Source organism: Phyllobates terribilis, unplaced genomic scaffold (genome assembly GCF_046119375.1).
Source record: "Phyllobates terribilis strain yellow unplaced genomic scaffold, ASM4611937v1 Scaffold_11__3_contigs__length_659146591, whole genome shotgun sequence".
In the NCBI taxonomy this organism is placed as follows: domain Eukaryota; kingdom Metazoa; phylum Chordata; class Amphibia; order Anura; family Dendrobatidae; genus Phyllobates; species Phyllobates terribilis.
The window spans coordinates 561,075,303-561,097,723 of NW_027362771.1; the positions used below are offsets into that span (position 1 = coordinate 561,075,303).

General features: G+C 48.6%; 1 protein-coding gene and 1 pseudogene across 1 annotated transcript; both read left to right on the forward strand.

Annotated features, from left to right (window-relative positions):
- Nucleotides 1–6,977: 6,977 nt before the first annotated feature.
- UBL5 (ubiquitin like 5) lies at nucleotides 6,978–12,866 on the forward strand. Its single transcript, XM_073650935.1, has 5 exons — nucleotides 6,978–7,131; nucleotides 9,408–9,471; nucleotides 9,704–9,787; nucleotides 10,528–10,565; nucleotides 12,622–12,866. The coding sequence occupies exons 2-5, from the start codon at nucleotides 9,416–9,418 to the stop codon at nucleotides 12,663–12,665; spliced, it is 222 nt and encodes a 73-aa protein (XP_073507036.1). The 5' UTR covers nucleotides 6,978–7,131; nucleotides 9,408–9,415; the 3' UTR covers nucleotides 12,666–12,866.
- Nucleotides 12,867–13,635: 769 nt separating this feature from the next.
- LOC141167378 (uncharacterized) lies at nucleotides 13,636–20,980 on the forward strand (annotated as a pseudogene).
- The last annotated feature ends 1,441 nt before the right edge of the window (nucleotides 20,981–22,421 follow it).

The window sequence follows — 22,421 nt, forward strand, 5'->3', positions numbered from 1 at the left end:
TTATATTTAAAAAAAAAATAACTATAAAACCCTGTATCATTTCCTTTACATTTCGCAAATTCTTGCTACATTGTGTTGGTAGATCACATAAAATCCCAATAAAATACATTTAAGTTTGTGGGTTTAACATGAAAAAATGTGGAAAAGTTCATGGGGATAAAAACTTTTTCAAGGCGCTGTATTTCCACTGTGGCATTTACTGAAAAAAAAAGAAAAATGTAATTGATCCTGTCCTGTAAGTAATACAACAGGAAGATTCAGGACAGAAACTGGGTGACCCGGTTTAGGACATTCTAAGGAATCAGTGACTGTTACTGAGTCACCGCAAACGAAACTCAAAATTACACGGAATTATACCAAGAATACAAGCAAGAACCGGCATCATAATCTACAGCGAGAGATGTCATCAATCCTGGAGCAGTGAAGAGTCACAACCAAATCCCCCGAAAAGTCAGATTGCCTCACACCAGCATGTCGGAGAAGAAAATACAGCATCTATCGATCTAAAGACTATCCACTATCTATCTATATATCTATCTATTATCTATCTATCATCTATCTATAATGTGTGAATCTGTGAGTAGGTTCAATCCTCCTAAGCCGTCTACAGTACATGGGCATGTAGGTCATAGGAAGCTGAATAAAATGATACCTTGATATCTTTGATCTTATGTCTTATTTCAGACAAATCCACGTTTTTTTTAAGTATGTAACTGAGCTGTTAAGATCTATGGGCGGCAAATAGATCTCCCTGAGAATCTGCCTCTAGAGATTATTATAGGCATTACCAGTGTGAGACATATACAGTGGGGGAAATAAGTATTTGATCCCTTGCTGTTTTTGTAAGTTTGTCCACTGACAAAGACATGAACAGTCCATAACTTTAAGGGTCGGTTAATTTTAACATTGAGAGACAGAATATCCTCAAAAAACTCAAGAAAATCACATTGTATAAATTAGATAAATGTATTTGCATTTTGCAGTGAGAAATAAGTATTTGATCCCCTACACACCATTATGAGTTCTGTCTCCTACAGACCAGTTAGACGCTCCTAATCAATCGTTACCAGCATTAATGACAGCTGTCTTACATAGTCACCTGTATAAAAGACTCCTGTCCACATACTCAATTAATCAGTCAGACTCTACAACATGGGCAAGACCAAAGAGCTTTCTAAGGATGTCAGGGACAAGATCATAGACCTGCACAAAGCTGGAATGGGCTACAAAACCATAAGTAAGACGCTGGGTGAGAAGGAGACAACTGTTGGTGCAATAGGAAGAAAATGGAAGAAATACAAAATGACTGTCAATCAACATCGATCTGGGGCACCATGCAAAATCTCACCTCGTGGGGTATCCTTGACCATGAGGAAGGTGAGAGATCAGCCTAAAAACTACACGTGGGGAACTCGTTAATGATCTCAAGGCAGCGGGGACCACAGTCACCAAGAAAACCATTGGTATCACATTACGCCTTAAAGGTTTAAAATCCTGCAGTCCCCGCAAGGTCCCCCTGCTCAAGAAGGCACATGTGCAGGCCTGTCTGAAGCTTACCAATGAACACCTGGATGATTCTGTGAGTTATTGGGAGAAGGTGCTGTGGTCAGATGAGACAAAAATTGAGCTCTTTGGCATTAACTCAACTCGCCGTGTTTGGAGGAAGAGAAATGCTGCCTATGACCCAAAGAACACCGTCCCCACTGTCAAGCATGGAGGTGGAAACATTATGCTTTGGGGGTGTTTCTCTGCTAAGGGCACAGGACTACTTCACCGCATCAATGGGAGAATGGATGGAGCCATGTACCATAAAATCCTGAGTGACAACCTCCTTCCCTCCGCCAGGACATTAAAAAAGGGTCGTGACTGGGTCTTCCAGCAAGACAATGACCCAAAAAATACAGCCATGGCAACAAAGGAGTGGTTCAAAAAGAAGCACATTAAGGTCATGGAGTGGCCTAGCTATAGGGTACCAATGTTTATAACGAGGCCCTATAGCATAGCGCTGCTCACAGGTCTATTCTGGTCTGACAGTTGACAGTAACAGCTGTGATCTACTATGGCCGTCACTGCAAGTTCCTCTTCCACTGGTTTATACCTTAATTTCTTATTTGCTGACCCATTATCCAGGCTGAGCTATTACACGGACTGACCTATTATACTGACTCACCCATTATACTGTCCCATTGTACGCACTGACCCATTATCTGGTCTGACCCATTATAGGGACACATTGTACGGACTGACCCATTATAAGGACTGACCCATCATACTGGCTGACCCATTATCTGGACTGACCCATTATAGGGACTGACCCATCATCTGGACTGCCCATTATAAGGACTGTCCATTACACAGACTGACCCATTGTACGGACCAATTACACGGACTGACCCATTATACCGCACGATAATAACACAATCACCTGCAGACTGTGCGCTTACTACGTCTCCAACTGTTAAACGTCTGACACATGAGCGCCCTCTGGTGTCCGCACCGATCATACCATACAGGAGAACTCCAACGGACTAAACAGGCTGCCGTGAGACCATACAGTCTGTGCCGCTGTCCAGACAGGATGAATCTTTTCCGCCGGAAGTTACCTTAGCGTTTAGTGTCCAGTTCCTCATGGTTGTGGCTAAATCCAAGTTGGCTAAAAGACCTGATCCTTCCGCCCACTTGGAAATAGCCGTCTCTATATAAGATGCTAAATCCCAGTGGCTGCAGGACACTTATTGTATATAGATATAGATGAATCCTGTAATGTTATTTTTCACAGTAATATTGAGCCGCGGACTAGATATGGCACAAGAATTTTACCCTTAATTTCGTCCTGTACAATCTCCTGTGCCGATCACATCCACGTCCCGTGTCATTTACTGGTGATCATTTTTGTAGTTCGTACGACCACAGATTTTTTCCATGCAGGTACCTAGGAGTGTTTCAACCCTCGGGCGATTTTCCGTTTTTTTCTTTTTTTTTCCTCCCCATAACTTTTTTTATTTTTCCATCCACATCGCCGTTGAGGGCTTTCTTTTTTTTTTTTTGGGACGTTTTTATGGATACCATTTTGGCGTGGATACCATGTTTTGATTGCCTCTTATTGCATTTTATTGCGGCGGCCAAAAAAACGTTAATTTTGGCGTTTCGATTTTTTTCTCATTACGCCGTTTAGCGATCAGATTAATTTATTTTGTATTTTGATAGGTCAGACCTTCCTGAACACGTCAATTCCAAATTTGTGTATTTTTTATTGTTTTTTTTTTTAATGGGGCAAAAGGGATATTTTGTATTTTTTTTTTTCTTATATTTTTATAATACATGACGTAACTGCATCATATGTTGTGAAGGGGTTAATACTACAACTACTGACGAATGTAGGCCAATGCTGGTCAGCAGCACCACCGTTTTTAACAGTGAGTGGAGCTTTACGGGGGGAAAAGCCTAACGGAGCGCAGCAGACAACTCTATCCTAGCTGACTCACTACAGAAAACCAAGTAAATGAGCCGAAGCATAAAGTGATATATGTGGAAAGTGTAAGAACACGTTCACACTATGGCCATTCCAGAGAGAAAACACAAGATAAAAAAAATTGAGCATATACCCTATTTAGTGACAAAAATGTGTAATCGGTGGAGAAAGGTTGGACTTGATGGACCTAGGTCTTTTTTCATCCTATGTAAATAAATAGTGTGCTATTCCTAATTATTTACTTACTATAGGCTCAACTTGTTTTATTTTTCATTAGTTTTGTCTCACTACAGAGATAACTAGATCGGAGTTGCTGCACTGCGGTTCAAGATTTCTGGGCACACAGAATAAGGACGTCATCTGTACAGCAACTCCATTGTTGCCGTCTCACTACAGAGATGATTACATCAGAGTTATTGCACGGAGGCTCATGATTTCTGGGCACACAGTACTGTCTATAAGGACGTCCTCCATAAACTCCATTGTAGCTGTCTCACTACAGAGATGATTAGATCGGAGTTACTGCACTGAGGCTCATGATTTCTGTGCACACTGTACTGTCTATAAGGACGTCCTCCATACAGATACTCCATTGTAGCTGTCTCACTACAGATGACGAGATCGGAGTTACTGCACTGAGGCTCATGATTTCTGTGCACACTGTACTGTCTATAAGGACGTCCTCCATACAGAAACTCCATTGTAGCCGTCTGACTACAGCGATGACGAGTTCGGAGTTACTGCACGGAGGTTCATGATTTCTGCACTGCCAGGAAGGTCTATCATGGCTCATTCAGACATCCATACACATCTCAGAATGCAATGCACATACTGGCCGCGGGTCTCCCAACCCAAGCATGATGCTTCATATATTTCTATGAGGCTGTCACACTCTGGTTGGCAGAGCCTCGGCAGGTCCATGCATTGCATTCTGAGATCAGACCGAGGTGCATGGGCGTCTGAATGAGTCCTTATACATATTTGCTTTATGTGTATGGGAGCCTTAGTGTAAAGTCAGCAGGATCAGCTAACAATCTGACGTGTATTGGGGCTTCCTGCCTCTCCCTTGATAATTGATGTAAGGGGAGAGAAGGATAAGGCATGTTGGAATTCCAGTAGTTGATTCTCTTGTTGTCTCTGAAGATAAGCCGCCACCAGAGGAGCTCGACGCCTGCTCTCTAATAGAGCACAAGGACGTTTGCCTTAGCACTCCTGTACGATATTCATGAGAGAGCTGTCAACCATAGGATTGTAGGCATTGGGCGTTTAAAAGCCTTAAAGGGTTTGTGCAGTGACAAGTTATCACCGATCCACGAGACAGGTGATAACGTGCTGATCAGTGACTATCCAACTCATACTGGTTGGAAACATCGGGAATGTTTATCCCTGTTACAGAATTAGGCCTCTTTCACACGTCCGGATATTTCCGGTACTGGAAAAACCAATACTGGAGATATCAGTGTCCGTGTGTTATATGTCTGGCAACCATGTACCGTATCAGTATCACACGTACCGGCGCCTGGGACTCAGCGTACAGTTAACGCTGCTACCAAGCGCCAGGTGCTGAACGCTGCCCTCATCATTGTCCCCTGCTTGCGCTACGATCAGTGATAGTAAGGGACAATGATGAGAGTAGTATTCCACTCCCGCTGTGTCGTAGTGTAAAAATAAAATTAAAAAAATCCTTCTACTCACCTGTCCAAAGACGTCACCGCTCTGTAAAATATGGAATGTGATTTCTGCCAGATTCTGTCCTATGGAACAGAAGAGGCACCAGGCGTCAGACCCCGGGACAGCGGCGGCACCAGGCGTCAGACCCTGAGCGAAAAGCAACATTATAAAAATGCCTTTATACAAACAAACAAAAAAATCTGTCAAAAAATGTTTTTCCCCATATAGGACTTGGATGGCTAATCAGACTGTATGGGCCACATGGAAAGTCAAGTTACATAAGCGAGTATGTTTTTTTTATAACCCCTTCATGACCGGGCCATTTTCAGTTTTTGCTCCCCTTCTTCCCAGAGCCATAGTTTTTTTATTTTTTGGTCATGGCCATGTGAGGGCTTATTTTTTTGCGGGTCAAGTTGTACTTTTGAATGACACCATTGGTTTTACCATATCGTGCACTGGAAAATGGGAAAAAAAATTCCAAGTGCGGTGAAATTGCAAATATAGTGAAATTCCACAGTGATTTTTTACCACGTTCACTGAATGCTAAAACTGACCTGCCATTATTATTCTCCAGGTCATTACGATGACACCAAACATGTTTAGTTTTTTTTTTTATTTAAGTGGTGAAAAAAAAAATCCAGTTTGTTAAAAAGGCGTCATTTTCTGAGACCCGTAGCGTCTTCGTTTTTCGGGATCTGGGGCCGGCTGAGGGCTTATGTTTTGCGTGTTGAGCTGACATTTTTATTTATACCATTTTGGGGTAGATCCGATGTTTTGATCACCCGTTATTGCATTTTAATGCAATGTTGTGGAGACCAAAAAAAACAATTCTGGCATTCTTTTCTCTCGTTACGCCGTTTACAGATTGGATTAATTCTTTTTATATATTGATAGATCGGGAGATTCTGAACGTGGCGATACCAAATATGTGCATATTTGATTTTTTTTTCGTTTTATTTTGAATGGGGTGAAAGGGGGGTGATTTAAAGTTTTATTTAAAAATTTTTTTTTTTTTTTTTTTTACTCTTTGCATGCTTCAATAATCTCCATTGGAGATTAGAAGCTGCAATTATCTGCTCGCCTCTGCTACACACAGGTGATGAACAGTTCGCCTGTGTGTAGCAGAAATGCTGACTTGCTATGAGCGCCGACCGCAAAATCGCAATGTGTGAACACGCCGATACAGATCCACCTGCAGTTTCTCTTCACTAATATCACACCAAGATTTATAAATGTAGAAATGAAAATTCAGCCCATAGTTCTCAAACTGTTTTATTAAAACATCGAATATTACTATAACAAAAAGGAGACAGATATAAATATATTTATACATGCAAATGTAGAACAATGGAACTTTACAGATCAATACATAGAATTAAGTCACCTAGGACATTAGGGCCAATGAAGAAAAAAACTTTTTGTACCGGAGTCCCCAGAGCTTTAGTTGTAAAAACTGTTGAAAAATGTGATTTCTGTATTTACCATAAAATTATTTTCTGGTTGAATACATTAGAGGACACAAGAGTGTGAGTATAGGCCCTGCCACTAGGGGGCATTCCATCTTGTAATCCTGAGATATAGCAGGGTCAGGGAGGTGGTGTCTATGTGAGCCATCCAGCACCCCCTCCTTCCCCATGCAGACCCCCAACACGCAGCCACACGCAAGTAACAACACCCCCCCAGCACGCAGCCCCATGCAGGTAACAGGACCCCCTCCTTCCGCACACCTACAAAATCCCCCTGCTCCCTGTGCAGCCCCCGTACAGGAACATCCGCTTATCTGCGCCCCCCAAACCCCTCCGCTCCTCGGTGTAATCAGCAGCGCGGCTTCCTGGTGTCAGGTTGGCGATGGAGAATTAGGCCCCGCCTCTTCCGGTGACATCATCAAATCGCGTGGTCACATGGGTATGACGTCAGCAGAGGCGCTTTCCCGTCTCGGATTCAGTCTGTCCCTTTCCTCCCAGTGAGTGGTCCGGTGATTCCTCTCGGTAAGAGGAGGCTTATTACTATGGTTTATGGGTGATTAAGCAGGAACGCTTCTCTTTATTTGCCTCCTAGCAGGCTACATCCGGACTACAAGGCCCAGCATGCCTTCTATGTCCGGAGTGCTGGGTCTGTGTGACACTGATATGATGCTGCGGACTAAAACTTCCTTTAATCCGGTATCCAGGGTAAATGATAAGGAAAGGGTCTGGATTATTGGACTGGCCCTGAAATCTCAACTGTAAGGACTGGAAACGTTTGTGTAGGGGCCACAGTGATTCTGTAGGGCCCCAGGATTAAAAAAAAAGCGACTGTGAAGGGTTAGAAGGGTTATAGTAGCCGCTGGTTACCGATCCCACCTCTGGGGGGCGCTCACTGTAGCTGGCTCTGTACCGCTGAATACAGACCCCGCTCTTATATGCTACTGCAGTGCTGGATTATAGGAGGCCGGATTAATGGAATGACATTGTTCCTTCCTGTAAGAATCTTGTCTCCAAAACAATTCTGCGGAGTTTAACCCCGAGGATCCCAACAATGGCTTTTTTTTTTTAACCCCTTCCCAACATATGAGGTACTGTAATGGCGGGTGTATGGGTGCGGATCCTGCTCCGTACACAGCAGGTGTCCACCGTCTTATACAGCCGACACCTATCACTCGCTCTGATGGCTGCTGAAGAACCACCTACATGCCAATCTCGGACAGTGACATAAACGATGCGCCTATATGGATGCCCCATGGTGCGATCACTGGGGGCCATAGCAGCTGGGGGTCTCCTGAAGACCCCCCCTGACCTCACAGCCATCTCTGTGCTATTGTGAAGCCACAAACTAAACATAAGGCAGGATTGTCACTCCTCCTAGATTCTGGGACGAGCCCGGGGGGACTCAAGACAGGAAGAGAAATGACAGATAAATATTTCTAACCATATTCTCTCAGTTCTCAAAGAAATCGCCCATGATAATATCATTAATTACCCGGTAAACGCCTAGAAGAGGAAAGAGATGAAATGGAAGTGGCAGAATTACTGATTTTTGGTTGCTGCACCTCCACCAAAAAATGTCACAAAAGCGATCAAAACATTGTATGTACCCCGGCATGGCTCCGACAATATGTCCGCTCACCCCGCAGAAAGCCAAGTCCAGGAAAATTCCAAACCGGGTCTTAGAAAATGGCGACACAAAGTAATAAATACGTTTGTTTTTTTCACAAAGTTCTACATTTTGATCCAAGCCACTAAAATAATAACAACTATACAAGGTTGGTATCGCTGTAATGGATCTGGAGAATCGTACCGCCGGGTCCATATCACCCCACAGTGAGGGGCGTAAACAATGGCAGGATTGCGCTTATGTCACCGCTCACTATTTTCTTCTGTTATTTCAGTACATTACATAATTAATTGAACGATGTCATTCAAAGGTAGAACTATTCCAGCAAAAAAAAAAAAACAGAAATCCTTCATGCTGCAATGTTGATACAAAAAAACAGTTATGGGTCTTGGAAGAAGGCAAGGAGAAAATGAAAAAAATCAGGGGTATTCCCATCTCAATATGTAGTAAGTATAATAATAATAATAATATTAGCAAATACCTTAAATTAGAAATGTAGTATAGTTCTTCTGATTTGCTATGTCGCTTACCCCATGTGAAGGGCATTGCAGTAGCTTAGGTATCCATGGTTACAACCACTAGCAACTAACTTTCACTATATGAGTGGTCATAACCATGGATACCTAAGGCCCTGCACATGGGGTAAGCGACATAGGGAATCAGAAGAACTATACTACATTTCTAATTGAAGATATTTGCTATTATTATTATTATTATTATTATTATTACACCTACTACACATTGGGATTCGATCTTGGAGATGGGAATACCCCTTTAAAGGCGTCTTCCAGCACTTTTATATTGCAGGCCTATCCTTCAGATGGGTAATCAGTATCCGATCAGTGATGGTGCGACACCCGGCACCCCTGGCCATCAGCTGGCTCTAGTGCTGGCAGCATCAGATGTGATCAGCCGGGTACCGCAGATTTTCCCCTATTTATTCAGGTAGGGGTGGGTGTGCAGTACCCGGCAGTGGCCACTATACTGATGATGGCGCTGTGCAGCTTCATTACTGATCACACCCGGCTGGCGCTACCAATCTGATATTGATGATTTATCTGAAGAATAGGCCTTAAATATAAAAGTACTGGACAACCCTTATAAGGGGTTAAGGAGGTCTTTGACTACGGTGCCATAATTTGACTGAATCTGATGACTTTTTTATCTCCAGGGCTCATCATGATCGAGGTTGTATGTAACGACCGATTGGGAAAGAAAGTGCGAGTAAAATGCAAGTATCCTTACAATGTCCGCCGGAAACAAGACATGCCAAGAACTCCATAGGCTTTCTGCCTGAATCTGGAGGTCTGGCCCACCAGTCCTTGTAGAAGCCGTCACAGACCGTCCCGGCCGTACAGAGAAGGCCGTGCGTCCCTCGTCTTTTCTCTCATGGTTGTCAGATATCCTCTGTATTTTTCTGCAGGCGATCGTTTTATTAGAGTGTTTCCTTAACCTTGTGTTGTGTAGCTCGGAAGACACCATCAAAGACCTGAAGAAGCTGATAGCCGCCCAGACAGGAACACGGTGGGAGAAGATTGTCCTGAAGAAGTGGTGAGTGCCGGGGACGAGCGCCGATCAGTATCTGCTGCTGCGTGTAAGTGGCAGGCGGCACCCCCAGACAAAGTGTGTGAACAGGGGGTGATGTACGGAGACAACTTACACACGGACAACATTTCTGGTAAAGTAAGAACTACGCACACCGGTGGCTGAAATAACTTGAAAATGGAAATCTAGTACTATGTGCAGGGACCTTAGATTAGTAGCACCAGTCGAGTGGTGGGGGGGGGGGGGGGGAGTGCAGGAGTGGGGCTTTAAACTTTACTTTTCCAGAATTTTGGAAATTGTTCTTGTGTTCAGTAAGGCAGAGATTAAAATCTTACTTTTCAAAAGGGGTGTACTTATTTATGCTGAGCACCGTGTATATGACGCAGCATCCAGCAGCCATACGTGTCCGGTACTGTAATGACTCCGGAACGGCAGCGGGTGTCAGCCGTGTATTACAGGATTGAGAGAACCGTACTACCTGTTGTTGATGCCGTGGTCAGCAGTCACCGTTGCATCTTAACCAGTTACTTTTAGTATCGCTGTAATCGTATTGACCTGCGGAATTAAGTTATCAGGAAATGTATACCATATAGTCAATGTCATATAAAAATACTGAATTTTTGTTTGTTTTTTCTCAATATCCCCCCCCCCCCCCACCAAATAAAAAAAAAAGAACTTTTATACACCAAAATGGTTCTACAATAATGGTAAATACAGTCTGTTTTCTGGGTATTCTCCGTTTTTAGGTATACGATATTTAAGGACCACGTTTCACTTGCTGACTGTATCCTTTCTGAGTATGAAGACACGTACAATTCTCAATGTATTGTGGATCCCACGCTGGAAAAGCAATAATATCAGGGAGCGTCACAGGATAAAAGTCTGGAGTGAAGGTTGTGTCCTACAGTGTGTAGAGATTCCCGGTGTACACAGGCCTCCTGCTCGGTTATGTGGAAGACACAATAATGTAGATGCATGGGGCATTAGAAGGAACATTGAATTTTGCTTAAAGATGATCTATCACCTCTTAAATATAAAACTTTTCTTTCTTCGCGAAAAACTCAGATAAACCCCTTTAAAACCATACATCTCCTCTTTCTTAGATTAACCCTTTACAAGCAGCCTCTAGTACAGAGATGGGCAATTAATTTTTCTTAAGGGCAACGTAAGAGACTGTGACTGTTGCGAAGGGCTGAACCACTACGCTAAAATTAATTCTGTTCAATATTAATATTAACATTTTTATTTGCTTATTCAGTAGATCAAAACCCTATAATTTACAGATTTTTTTTATTATAAGCTTTGTATAAAAAAAAAAACACTAAATCATACTGTTCTTGTTATTCAACTCTTGCACCATGATCAACAGCTGATTCAAAAACAGTATGATGTCCGCACAGCTCCCAAACACAGTTTGATGGTTCCCACAGCCCTGTGCAGACTGATGGCCCCCACAAAGTATGATTTCACGCATAGACTCACCGTCAACATAGTATGATGGCTCCCACAGCCCCCCATAAATATTATCCAGAATGATGATACCCATTCAGTTTGATCCCGTATAGCTCCCTATTTACAGGATGTCCCTCAGTGTGATCCCCCATTCCTCCAACACCTTATGATGACCCTCACAGCCCCCTACACACAGTATGTTAATGATCCCCCACGTACAGTTTGATTCCCTCCCCACAGTCCACCTACTCAATATGATGGATCCCACAGCTCCCCACAAAGTATAATGCCTCCACAACCTGCTAAAAAGAATGACACTACACACAGAATGATGGTTCCCCCCTCATAGTATGATCTACAGCTTATGTACAGAATAATGACCCTCACAGTATTGTCCCAATGGTCCCTTCACACATTATGAGCTACCAACAGAGTATGATTCCTCCCATGGCTCCTCAACAGAGTATGATAGCTACCACAGCCCCCTATAGACAGCATGATGATTCCCACTGCCCCCCACACAGAATGATGTTCCCCCTCCTTAGCTCTGTAAGAGTACGTTGGACCTTGCAGCACACACAACACAGAATGATGATCCCCAGAGTATGATCCCATTCCCCATAGCTCCCCGACACAATGTGATGGCTCCCACAGCCCCCCCCCATACACAGCAGAATGATAACCCCCCCCCCCCCAATAGCTCTGCAACAAAGTATGTTGGACCTCCCAGCACCCCCCAACACAGTATAAACACCACAACATGCCCCCGCAGCCCCTCAAACACAGTGTGATTGGCCCACATATTACCCCCCCCACACAAATGACTGACAATAAAAAGAAAACAAACGCTTCTCAACTCGCCCACGATTCCCCGACTCGCTGCTCTGCAGACATGATGTCGTCGCACCTGTGCTGAGATGCTGAATGGTGAAAGACTGAGTAGATGTCTCCCTCCTCCACCATTATATTCACCGGTATCTGCATCCCCAGGATGCCGATACCAGAGAAATCGAAATGCCGGACGGAGGTGGTGAGGGAGGCCGCAGCGTGCTGGTAAGGTTGGGACGTGGTCTGCAGGCCATAGATTGCCAGGTCTGCTCTACTAGATTCAGTTCTAGGCAGCCGAATCCTCATTTTCCTGGGCTGCATAGTACACAGAGATCTCTTAATACATGACTGATAAATACCAGTATTCTGTTTGAAGGAAAGTTTAGGCTTCATTGGGTGAAGGTGAGGAAAAATTTCACATTTTTGGTGAATTTTTGAGAATAAATAATTCAATTCTCCTTGGTATTCTGACAACTCGACAGTCGCGGTACTTGAGTGTATTGTGCGCCATTAACCTGTACACATCCAGACTAATCATTCCTTAACAGAATTCCTTCCAGATGAAATACACGATGGGATGAACCTGGAGTTATATTACCAGTAGCCGTCACCTTCTCGCCGCCCTCGCCCACTACTCTCTGTTTTTCGGTGTTTGTCCACAGTCCGGGATCAGTCTGCTCGGATCAGTGGAGATTGCATCCTACATTATGACCATCAGGAGGACTTCAGTCGCCATTTTGGCTTACATTGTTTTTGGATAAAGTTTTTTTTTCTTTTTAATAATAAAATCTTGTTCTGTACATAATTTGTCCGGTTTAGTGTTCGTCTTCTTCAAACAGCGGCCATCTTCTTGGTTCCAATTTAACACTAATCTGGGTTGGTGGGAGGACATAATGGAGGACATGGCAACGTCGGTGGGATCCATGGAGGGAACCTAACTCCTCAACATAGACTATTAATGGGTAATTATTGGGGATCCGTTGAGGGAGCCCAACTCCTCAGCATAGACTATTAATGGGTAATTATTGGGGATCCGTTGAGGGAGCCCAACTCCTCAGCATAGACTATTAATGGGTAATTATTGGGGATCCGTTGAGGGAGCCCAACTCCTCAGCATAGACTATTAATGGGTAATTATTGGGGATCCGTTGAGGGAGCCCAACTCCTCAGCATAGACTATTAATGGGTAATTATTGGGGATCCGTTGAGGGAGCCCAACTCCTCAGCATAGACTATTAATGGGTAATTATTGGGGATCCGTTGAAGGAGCCCAACTCCTCAGCATAGACTATTAATGGGTAATTATTGGGGATCCGTTGAGGGAGCCCAACTCCTCAGCATAGACTATTAATGGGTAATTATTGGGGATCCGTTGAGGGAGCCCAACTCCTCAGCATAGACTATTAATGGGTAATTATTGGGGATCCGTTGAGGGAGCCCAACTCCTCAGCATAGACTATTAATGGGTAATTATTGGGGATCCGTTGAGGGAGCCCAACTCCTCAGCATAGACTATTAATGGGTAATTATTGGGGATCCGTTGAGGGAGCCCAACTCCTCAGCATAGACTATTAATGGGTAATTATTGGGGATCCGTTGAAGGAGCCCAACTCCTCAGCATAGACTATTAATGGGTAATTGTTGGTCCGCAGTACTAAGTGCAGATGCTCCGCTGTCCCTGGACATACATGGAAAGAGACCCTCCTACGATCTACAGAGCGCTAGCGACTCCGATATCTCAAGTATATCTCCTCCATGTGTATCCCATAAAACAATCCCATCAATTGGGACCTAAAGACTCAACAGCAGGTGTTCAATATCCTTACAGCTCCCCTGCAGGGGAACTTAAGTATTACACAGGTCCTCCAGAGTGACAGATTCTACTTAAAGAGGTATTCCCATCTCCAAGATCCTATCCCAATATGTAGTAGGTTTATTAATAATAATAATAATAATAATATTAGCAAATACCTGCAATTAGAAATGTAGTATAGTTTTTCTGATTCTTTTTCCTCATGTGCTGAGCATTGCAGGACCTTAGGTATCCATGGTTACATCCACTGATAGTTAGCTAGTTGCTAGTGGTCGTAACCATGGAAACCTAAGGGCCTGCACACGAGGAAAGAGACCTAGCGAATCAGAAGAACTATACTACATTTCTCATTGGAGGTATTTGCTAATATTATTACACCTACTACATATTGGGATAGGATTACCCCTTTAACCCCTTTACGACATAGGGCATATTAATACGTATCTGTGCCCTGGGCCTTATGGACCAGATACGTATTAATACGCCCTATCTTTAATGCGGCACCGCGACCGAAGTCGCGGTGATAGCATTAAAATTCAGGTGCCATCTTACCTTAGGGTAGATGGTGCCGGCATCTCGGGGGGGTGTCGCCGCCCTTTCACACCCACGATCGCTGTGATTGGCTGTTCAATTCTGAACAGCCAATCACAGCATTTCTCACTGTTTCCGGCAATCAGATTGCCGGAAACAGTGATGTGCCTAGTAACCCTAGCCCTCTCCCCAAACTGCTAGGATCGGTGCGATCGCTGATCAAATCGATCGCACCGATCACAGCGGTAACAGGGCGGTGACCGGCTTGTGACCTGCCTGTCACCTCCCCATGACCCCCTGTGATGTAATAGAAGCCCCAGCCAGCTCTGATTGGAGCCATCGATGATGACATCGATTGCTCCAATCAGAGTACCTGAACACAGGTGACAGGGCAGTGACCGGCTTGTGACCTGCCTGTCACCTCCCTGTGACCCCCAGTGATGCTGCTCAGGCCCCAGCCATCTGATTGGTGCGATCGATGTCATCATCGATCGCACCAATCAGAGTACCTGACCGGGTGGTGACCTGCCTGTCACCACCCTGTCACCCCCCCCCCTGTGACCGCCCTGCAGATCCTCACACTTGGTGAGGATTTCTACAGAGCGGTCACGTCTGATCTGCGCTGTGCTGGGCCTTGTAGTGCCACATAATCTTCTGTTACACTACAAGACCTTTCTCCTACCTGCTCCAGTCTCTGCTGCTGCTCCGGCATCCTGCTGCGGTCTCCAGGGCCCTGGATCTCCTGCTCCGGCGTCCTGCTGCTGTCTTCAGTGTCCTGGATCTCCTGCTCCGGCGTCCTGCTGCTGTCTCCAGGGTCCTGGGTCTCCAGCTCCTTATCCTGCTGCTGCGGATTCTGCTCCAGAGCCTCTTCCAGAACCTGCTGCTGATCCTGCTGAAAGAAGAACAGAGAAGACTTTGGTAAATCCATCTCCCCACCCCCCCACACACAGTTTTTTTTTTTTTTTTTTTTGTGCGTCCTGCAGCTACCGAGCGCTGAGCAGTGTATGTCACTGATCAATGTCCGTGCTCGCTGCTTTTCAGGACTTTTTCTTTGCACCACATCCGCACACACACCCAGCAGCTGCCGAGAGTTGATTAGTGACATAGTTCACCGATCCGCACTCGTGCTCGCTGTTTGCACCACCTACTGTAGTTCCTTTTTTTCTCTTTTTTTTTTTTCAGAAAAAAAAAAGTTCACACCAAGTACACTGACACACACACACTCTAAATAAAGTACTGACACACACGCACCACATACACGAGAAAAAAAAAAATGTCCGGCTCATCCCAAACTCGCTATTCAGCGGAGGAGGCATACGCTATTGTTGCCTCCGACACTGAGACTGACAGCGAGGGCAAGGATCTACATTTCACCATCCTCATCTGCATCACCCCCGGGCACCCTCCAACCATCTGAGCCATCCAACCAGACCCTCCGGCCGGCCTGGTGCCCTGCGGCCCTCACCTTAGGCCCGAGCCCCGACACCGCCGGCACCCAGGTACATCCAGCGCTCTCAGTACCCGGATTCCTCCAGCGCTCCCGGCTGCAGACCACGTGCGACCAGCGGCCGTGCCCTGCGGCCCTCACCTAGGCCTGAGCCCCCGACACCGCCGGCACCCGGGTACCTCCAGCGCTCCCGGCACAGTCCCCCAAAGGCTGCGGCGCTCATCCGCACTGCTGCAGCTCCGGTCCTCTGTGCGGCTCCTCACCACCTGGACCACTGGTAAGTGCGGTGCAGCCGTCCCCGTCCTCCACACCCCGCCACTGCTGCAGGCCCGAGCGCGGCCTGGCCTGCTCCCTCCTGGACTCCCGTACCTGCGCCTGGCCCCCGGCAGTGCTACAGAGCTGTGGGCTGCAGAGGGCAATCGGTGCTCCCACGGGGTCCACTGCAGCACCCCAGCTGAGGACCAAGTGGAGCGGCCAACGCTGCCCTCGGGACCCTCCACAGCGGTGCGGGACCGTGGGCTGTGCGGGGATCGACGGCGCCGCCTTCGGTGCCCTACCCTATCGGCCCCGGCCTAGCGTGGAGCCCACTGCCCCACGACAGCTCCGAGCCCATAGACTGTGCAGCGGACCCCCCACACTGGCCTGCCCCACAGCTGCCCACAATGCAGCCAAGACCATCCGGTCAGGACCCTAGGCCGCACCGGGCCCCCAGCCACATCTGGCCGCACCTGTCTTTGCCGGCCCGGACTGCACCGTACCCCAGGCTATATTGGGCCCAGCCACACCTGGCCCCTGGCTACACCTGCCTGCGCCGGCCCCGACCGCACCGAGCCCCCCGACCGCGCTGAGCCCTCAGCTACGCCTGGCCCACCCGCAGGTTCAGGCCCTTAGCTGCAACGTGCCCCTGAATGGACTGGGCCCTCGGCTTCACAGGACCCGACAGCACCTGACTCCGCAACGAACCCCCTCTGGCCGCCTCTGACCCTGCTGGCCGCCTCTGACCCTGCTGGCCGCCTCTGACTCTGCTGGCTGCCTCCCATCCTGCCTCCCACCCTGCTGCCTGCACTAACCCTGCCAGCCGCTCCTAAGCCCCTGGCTGCTTCATCCTGCTCCCGGCTGCATCATACTATCCACGGCTGCATCACCTGCACCATCCTATCCTCGGCTGCATCACCTGCATCATCCCATCCTCGGCTACACTATCCCATCCTCGGCTGCATCATCCCATCCTCGGCTGCATCATCCCGTCCTCGGCTGCGTCATCCCATCCTCGGCTGCACCATCCCATCCTTGGCTGCACCATCCCATCCTCGGCTGCACCATCCCATCCTCGGCTGCATCATCCCATCCTCGGCCGCATCATTTTATCCTCGGCTGCATCATCACATCCTCGGCTGCATCATCCTATCCTCGGCCGCATCATCATCCCTCCCTCGGCTGCATCATCCCTCCCTCGGCTGCATCATCCCATCCTCGGCTGCATCACCATCCCATCCTCGGCTGCATCATCCCATCCTCGGCTACACCTTCCCATCCTCAGCTGCATCTTCCCACCATTGGCTGCTTCACTTCATCCTCAGCTGCCTCCTCTCACCTCGGCTGCATCACCTCACCCCGGCTACATCACCTCATCTCCGACTGCATCATCCCACCCCGACTGCATCACGTCATCTCCGGCTGCTTCATGTCATCCCCGCTGCATCACCTCACCTCCAGCTGCCTCATCTCATCCCTGCCGCGTCACCCCACCCCTGCCGTATCATTCTATCCCCAGCCGCACCCTCTCATCCAGGCTCCATCACCTCATCCACGGCTGCTGCATCTCCCCCGGCTACTTCACCTTCACCTCTACCCCGGCTGCTTTTACCTCTCCCCCGGACTGCAACTCATCCCTGAACTGCACCCCATCCCTGATCGCATCCTATCCCCTAGCACCACCTCTCATGCGGCCACCCGTCCCCCACTAGGACTCACCCCACCTACACATCTCCCGGGCTGCCTCCCACCCCTGTCACCTCTCGCCCACTACCCACCCCAGCTATGTTCCCGCTTCTTCTCACCCTCACTCCCATCCTTCTCCACTTCCTACTACCCCCACTCATCACTCCCCCCAATAATGAACTGCTCATCTCTCCCTCCATCCTACCTACTCACCTCACCCTCTCCTCTGAACTCTTCCTCCACTTTCAACCCTCCACCTCCAAACAAACACGCCCGACACACAAGCTCTCCTGCCCGCACCTTCTCACCCTCTCCCTGCTCCTCCTAATTGCGGGTGACATCTCCCCTAATCCCGGTCCACCCCATCACACCACCCCCTCACTCCCACGACATATAACCAACCCCCGTAACCTCAACAACCTCAGACCCATACCTCCCGCCCCTGCTTCTCCAGTCTCCCTTCCGGGCGCCCTCTGGAACGCCCGCTCGGTCTGCAATAAACTTCCATACATCCACGACCTCTTCATCTCCAAAAAACTCTCCTTCCTTGGCATCACGGAAACCTGGCTCACCCCCTCTGACACAACCTCCCCGGCCGCCCTCTCCTACGGTGGGCTTACATTTTCCCACACCCCCCGCCCCAACAACACCCACGGTGGAGGTGTCGGCCTGCTCCTGGCCAATACGTGCTCCTTCATCCCGATTACGCTGCCCCCCTCCTACCCCCTCCCCTCCTTCGAGGCACACTCCGTGCGCATCTTCTCCCCCTGCAACCTCCAACTGGCAGTTATCTACTGTCCCCCAGGATCCCCTTCCTCCTTCTTTGACCACTTCACATCCTGGCTCCCCCACCTCCTCTCCCCTGACATCCCCACCATCATCATGGGTGACTTCAATATCCCCGTTGACACCCCCTGCACCGCCGCCTCCAGACTCCTATCCCTAACCTCCTCCCTCGGTCTCTCCCAATGGACCTCATCCGCCACACACACCGACGGTCACACACTGGACCTTGTCTTCACCCGCCTCTGTTCCCTCGCTGACCTCGAAAACTCACCTCTCCCCCTATCTGACCACAACCTACTGACCTTCTCCTCCCTCTCCCCCCCTCTCTGATCGTCCCTCCCCGCTCACTCCCCCACCCCCGCAGAAACCTCAAACTCATCGACTTCCACTTACTCTCCGAGTCCCTCCTCCCTCTCTCCGACCTAGCTTCTTCCCAGGACGCCGACGCTGCCGCCACCCTCTACAACACCACCCTCACCACAGCCCTCGACCAAGCTGCCCCGCTCTCACACGTCACAACCCGTGCACACAGACAACCCTGGCTAACGCCCCTCACGAAAAAACTTCGGCAGACGTCTAGAGTGGCTGAGCGAAAATGGAAGAAATCCCACTCTGCCGAACACCTCACCCTGTTCAAACAGTCCCTCACCGCCTTCAAGACCGCTCTCACGAATGCAAAACATGACTACTTCTCCTCCCTAATAATCACCCTATCCCGCAACCCCAAGCAACTTTTCAGTACCTTCAACTCCCTACTCCGTCCCCCCTGCACCCCCCCCTCGCCCCTCATCTCAGCCGACGACTTCGCCACCTTCTTCAAGGACAAAATCGACAAAGTCAGACAAAGCTTCGACCTACAAGCCGCTCAGCCCCCCACCCACACCGCCCAGCCCCCCTCACCCAAGCGTAGTTTCTCCCCCCCCACCTCATCCCTAACCTCACCACTGTCCTCATCCCCGCCCCAACCCATCTTTTCAACCTATCACTTAAATTCGGCACTTTCCCTTCATCCTTCAAGCATGCCACAATCACACCCATCCTCAAAAAACCCTCCCTTGACCCTGCAATAGTCTCCAACTACTGCCCGATATCCCTCCTCCCCTTTGCCTCAAAATTACTTGAACAGTACGTTCATGCCGAGCTGTCCTCCCACCTCTCCTCCTTCTCCCTCTTTGACCGCCTCCAATCTGGCTTCCGACCCCACCACTCCACTGAAACAGCCCTAACTAACGTCACCAACGACCTATTGACCGCCAAGAGCAAGCGACACTACTCAGTCCTCCTTCTCCTCGACCTCTCCGCCGCCTTCGACACAGTCGACCACCCCCTCCTACTCCACATCCTAGAATCCCTTGGCATCACTGACCTAGCCCTCTCATGGATCTCCTCCTACCTAACGGACCGGACTTTCAGTGTCACCCACTCCCACACCTCATCCTCGCCCCATCCCCTTTCTGTTGGAGTTCCCCAAGGCTCAGTCCTGGAACCACTACTCTTCTCCGCATACACCCTCGGCCTGGGGAAACTCATCGAATCCCACGGCCTCCAATACCACCTCTACGCTGACGACACCCAGCTCTACCTGTCTGGCCCCGACATTTCCGCCCTACTAGCCAAAATTCCCCAATGCCTATCCGCCATCTCATCCTTCTTCTCCGCCCGCTTCCTCAAACTCAACATGGACAAGACCGAGATAATCATCTTCCACCCCAACCGCTCCCCCCAGGTCCACAACCTATCCATCACAATCAACGACTGCACCCTCTTACCCGTCTCCCACGCCAAGTGCCTCGGGGTAATCCTTGACTCCGAGCTCTCCTTCAAGCCCCACATCGAAGCCTTCGCCACCGCCTGCCGACTCCAACTGAGGAACATTGCCCGAATCGGCTCGTTCCTTGACCAGGACTCGGCAAAAACGCTTATCCACGCCCTCATCATCTCCCGTCTCGACTACTGCAACCCCCTGCTCACTGGCCTCCCCGCTTCCTCCCTCGCACCCCTCCGCACCATCCTCAATTCCGCTGCCCGACTCATCCACCTATCTCCCCGTTTCAACCCTGCCTCCCCCCTCTGCCAAGCCCTCCACTGGCTCCCCATTGCCCTGAGATCACGGTTCAAAACCCTAACCCTAACATACAAGGCCATACACAACCTGTCCCCTCCCTACATCTCCGACCTGGTCTCCAGATATGTCCCCCCGCGCGATCTCCGCTCCTCTTAAGAACTTCTCCTCTTCTCCCTTCTCATTTCCTCCTCCCACAACCGCCTGCAAGACTTCTCTAGTGCCTCCGCCATACTCTGGAACTCTCTCCCCCATCACATCCGACACTCTCCTACCCTGGGAACCTTCAAGAAAAACCTAAAGACCCACCGCTTCCTTCAGGCCTACAGCCCACACTGAGACCCATCCACCTCACTATCTCACCCTCTCCTCTCCCCTTCCTCCTGTATCCCCATCCACCCCCCATAGACTGTGAGCCCGTGTGGACAGGACCCCCTACCCTACTGTACCAGTGCGCCTCGTTTGATGTCTCGTGTTCATGTCCCCGTCGGCCCCTACACTTGTAAAGCGCCATGGAACCTAATGGCGCTATATAAATATTTAATAATAATAATAATAATTACTTTTCCAACGCCTCATCGTCCTCCTCTTCCTCCTCAGGTGCTGCTGGACCGCCCCACAGTCGTCGCAGGAGAGAAGATGTTCCAGCGCCCCCCACTACTGACCCCATATGGACCTCGCCCCCCAAAAATTTTGAGCCACTGATTCCTGATTTCGTGGCGGAATCAGTAATCAAGTTTGACACCACCGGCCTCACAGAAATAGACTTTTTCAAAGTCTTTTTCTCTGAGGATTTTATAAACCTCATGGTGGGCCAAACTAATTTGTATGCTCATCAATTTTTGGAACAAAACCCCTCTTCATCATTTTCTAACTGGTCTCCTGTAGATGCAGAAGAAATGATGACGTTTTGGGGCCTGGTCCTTCATATGGGGATCCTGAAAAAAACAGAGGTTTGGCAATACTGGAGTGTTGACGTTTTGTATAACACTCCAGTGTTCCGAATGGTCATGACCCGGACACGTTTTGAGGCCATCCACAAGTTCTTGCATTACCAAGATAATGCAAGGTGTCCTGCACGCGATGACCCGAACTTTGATCGTCTTTTCAAAGTTCGACCGGTCATCGAGCACTTCAACAACAAGTTTGGTGAAGTGTACGTGCCCCAAAGGGACATCTGCGTGGATGAGTCCTTAATTTCTTTAAAGGGGCGGCTTGGATTACAGCAGTACCTGCCCAGTAAAAGGTCCAGGTACGGGATCAAGCTGTATAAACTTTGTGAGAGTACCTCAGGGTACACTCACAAGTTTAGAGTTTATGAAGGGAAGGCCTCCCGGATTGAACCCCCTGAATGCCCCCCTGTTCTGGGAGTGAGTGGGAAAATTGTGTGGGACTTGGCGCACCCACTGCTGGATAAAGGTTATCACCTGTACGTGGATAACTTTTATACAAGTATCCCGCTCTTCAAGTCCCTCTCTGCGCGACATACCGCAGCTTGCGGTACTGTCCGCAAAAATCAGAAAGGCTTCCCAAAGACGCTAATTGGGCTGCTGCTCAGAAGGGGTGAGAGTAGAGCCCAATGTAGCGACCACCTGTTGGTGGTCAAGTACAAGGACAAGAGGGATGTCCTTCTCTTGACCACCATACATGGTGATGGCAGCACCCTCAGCACTGTAAGAGGTTCCACTACACAGGTCGCCAAACCAGACTGTGTAGTGGGGTACAACAAGTAGATGGGGGGGAGTTGATCTCTCCGATCAAGTCCTCCAGCCATACAGTG

Bases quoted from the DNA above. Each gene is read 5' to 3' on its own strand.
- UBL5 (XM_073650935.1), top strand. From the start codon at position 9,416: ATGATCGAGGTTGTATGTAACGACCGATTGGGAAAGAAAGTGCGAGTA. The intron at 9,472-9,703 runs GTATCCTTACAA...TGTGTTGTGTAG, and splicing joins AAAGTGCGAGTAAAATGCAA to CTCGGAAGACACCATCAAAG. The intron at 9,788-10,527 runs GTGAGTGCCGGG...CTCCGTTTTTAG, and splicing joins AAGATTGTCCTGAAGAAGTG to GTATACGATATTTAAGGACC.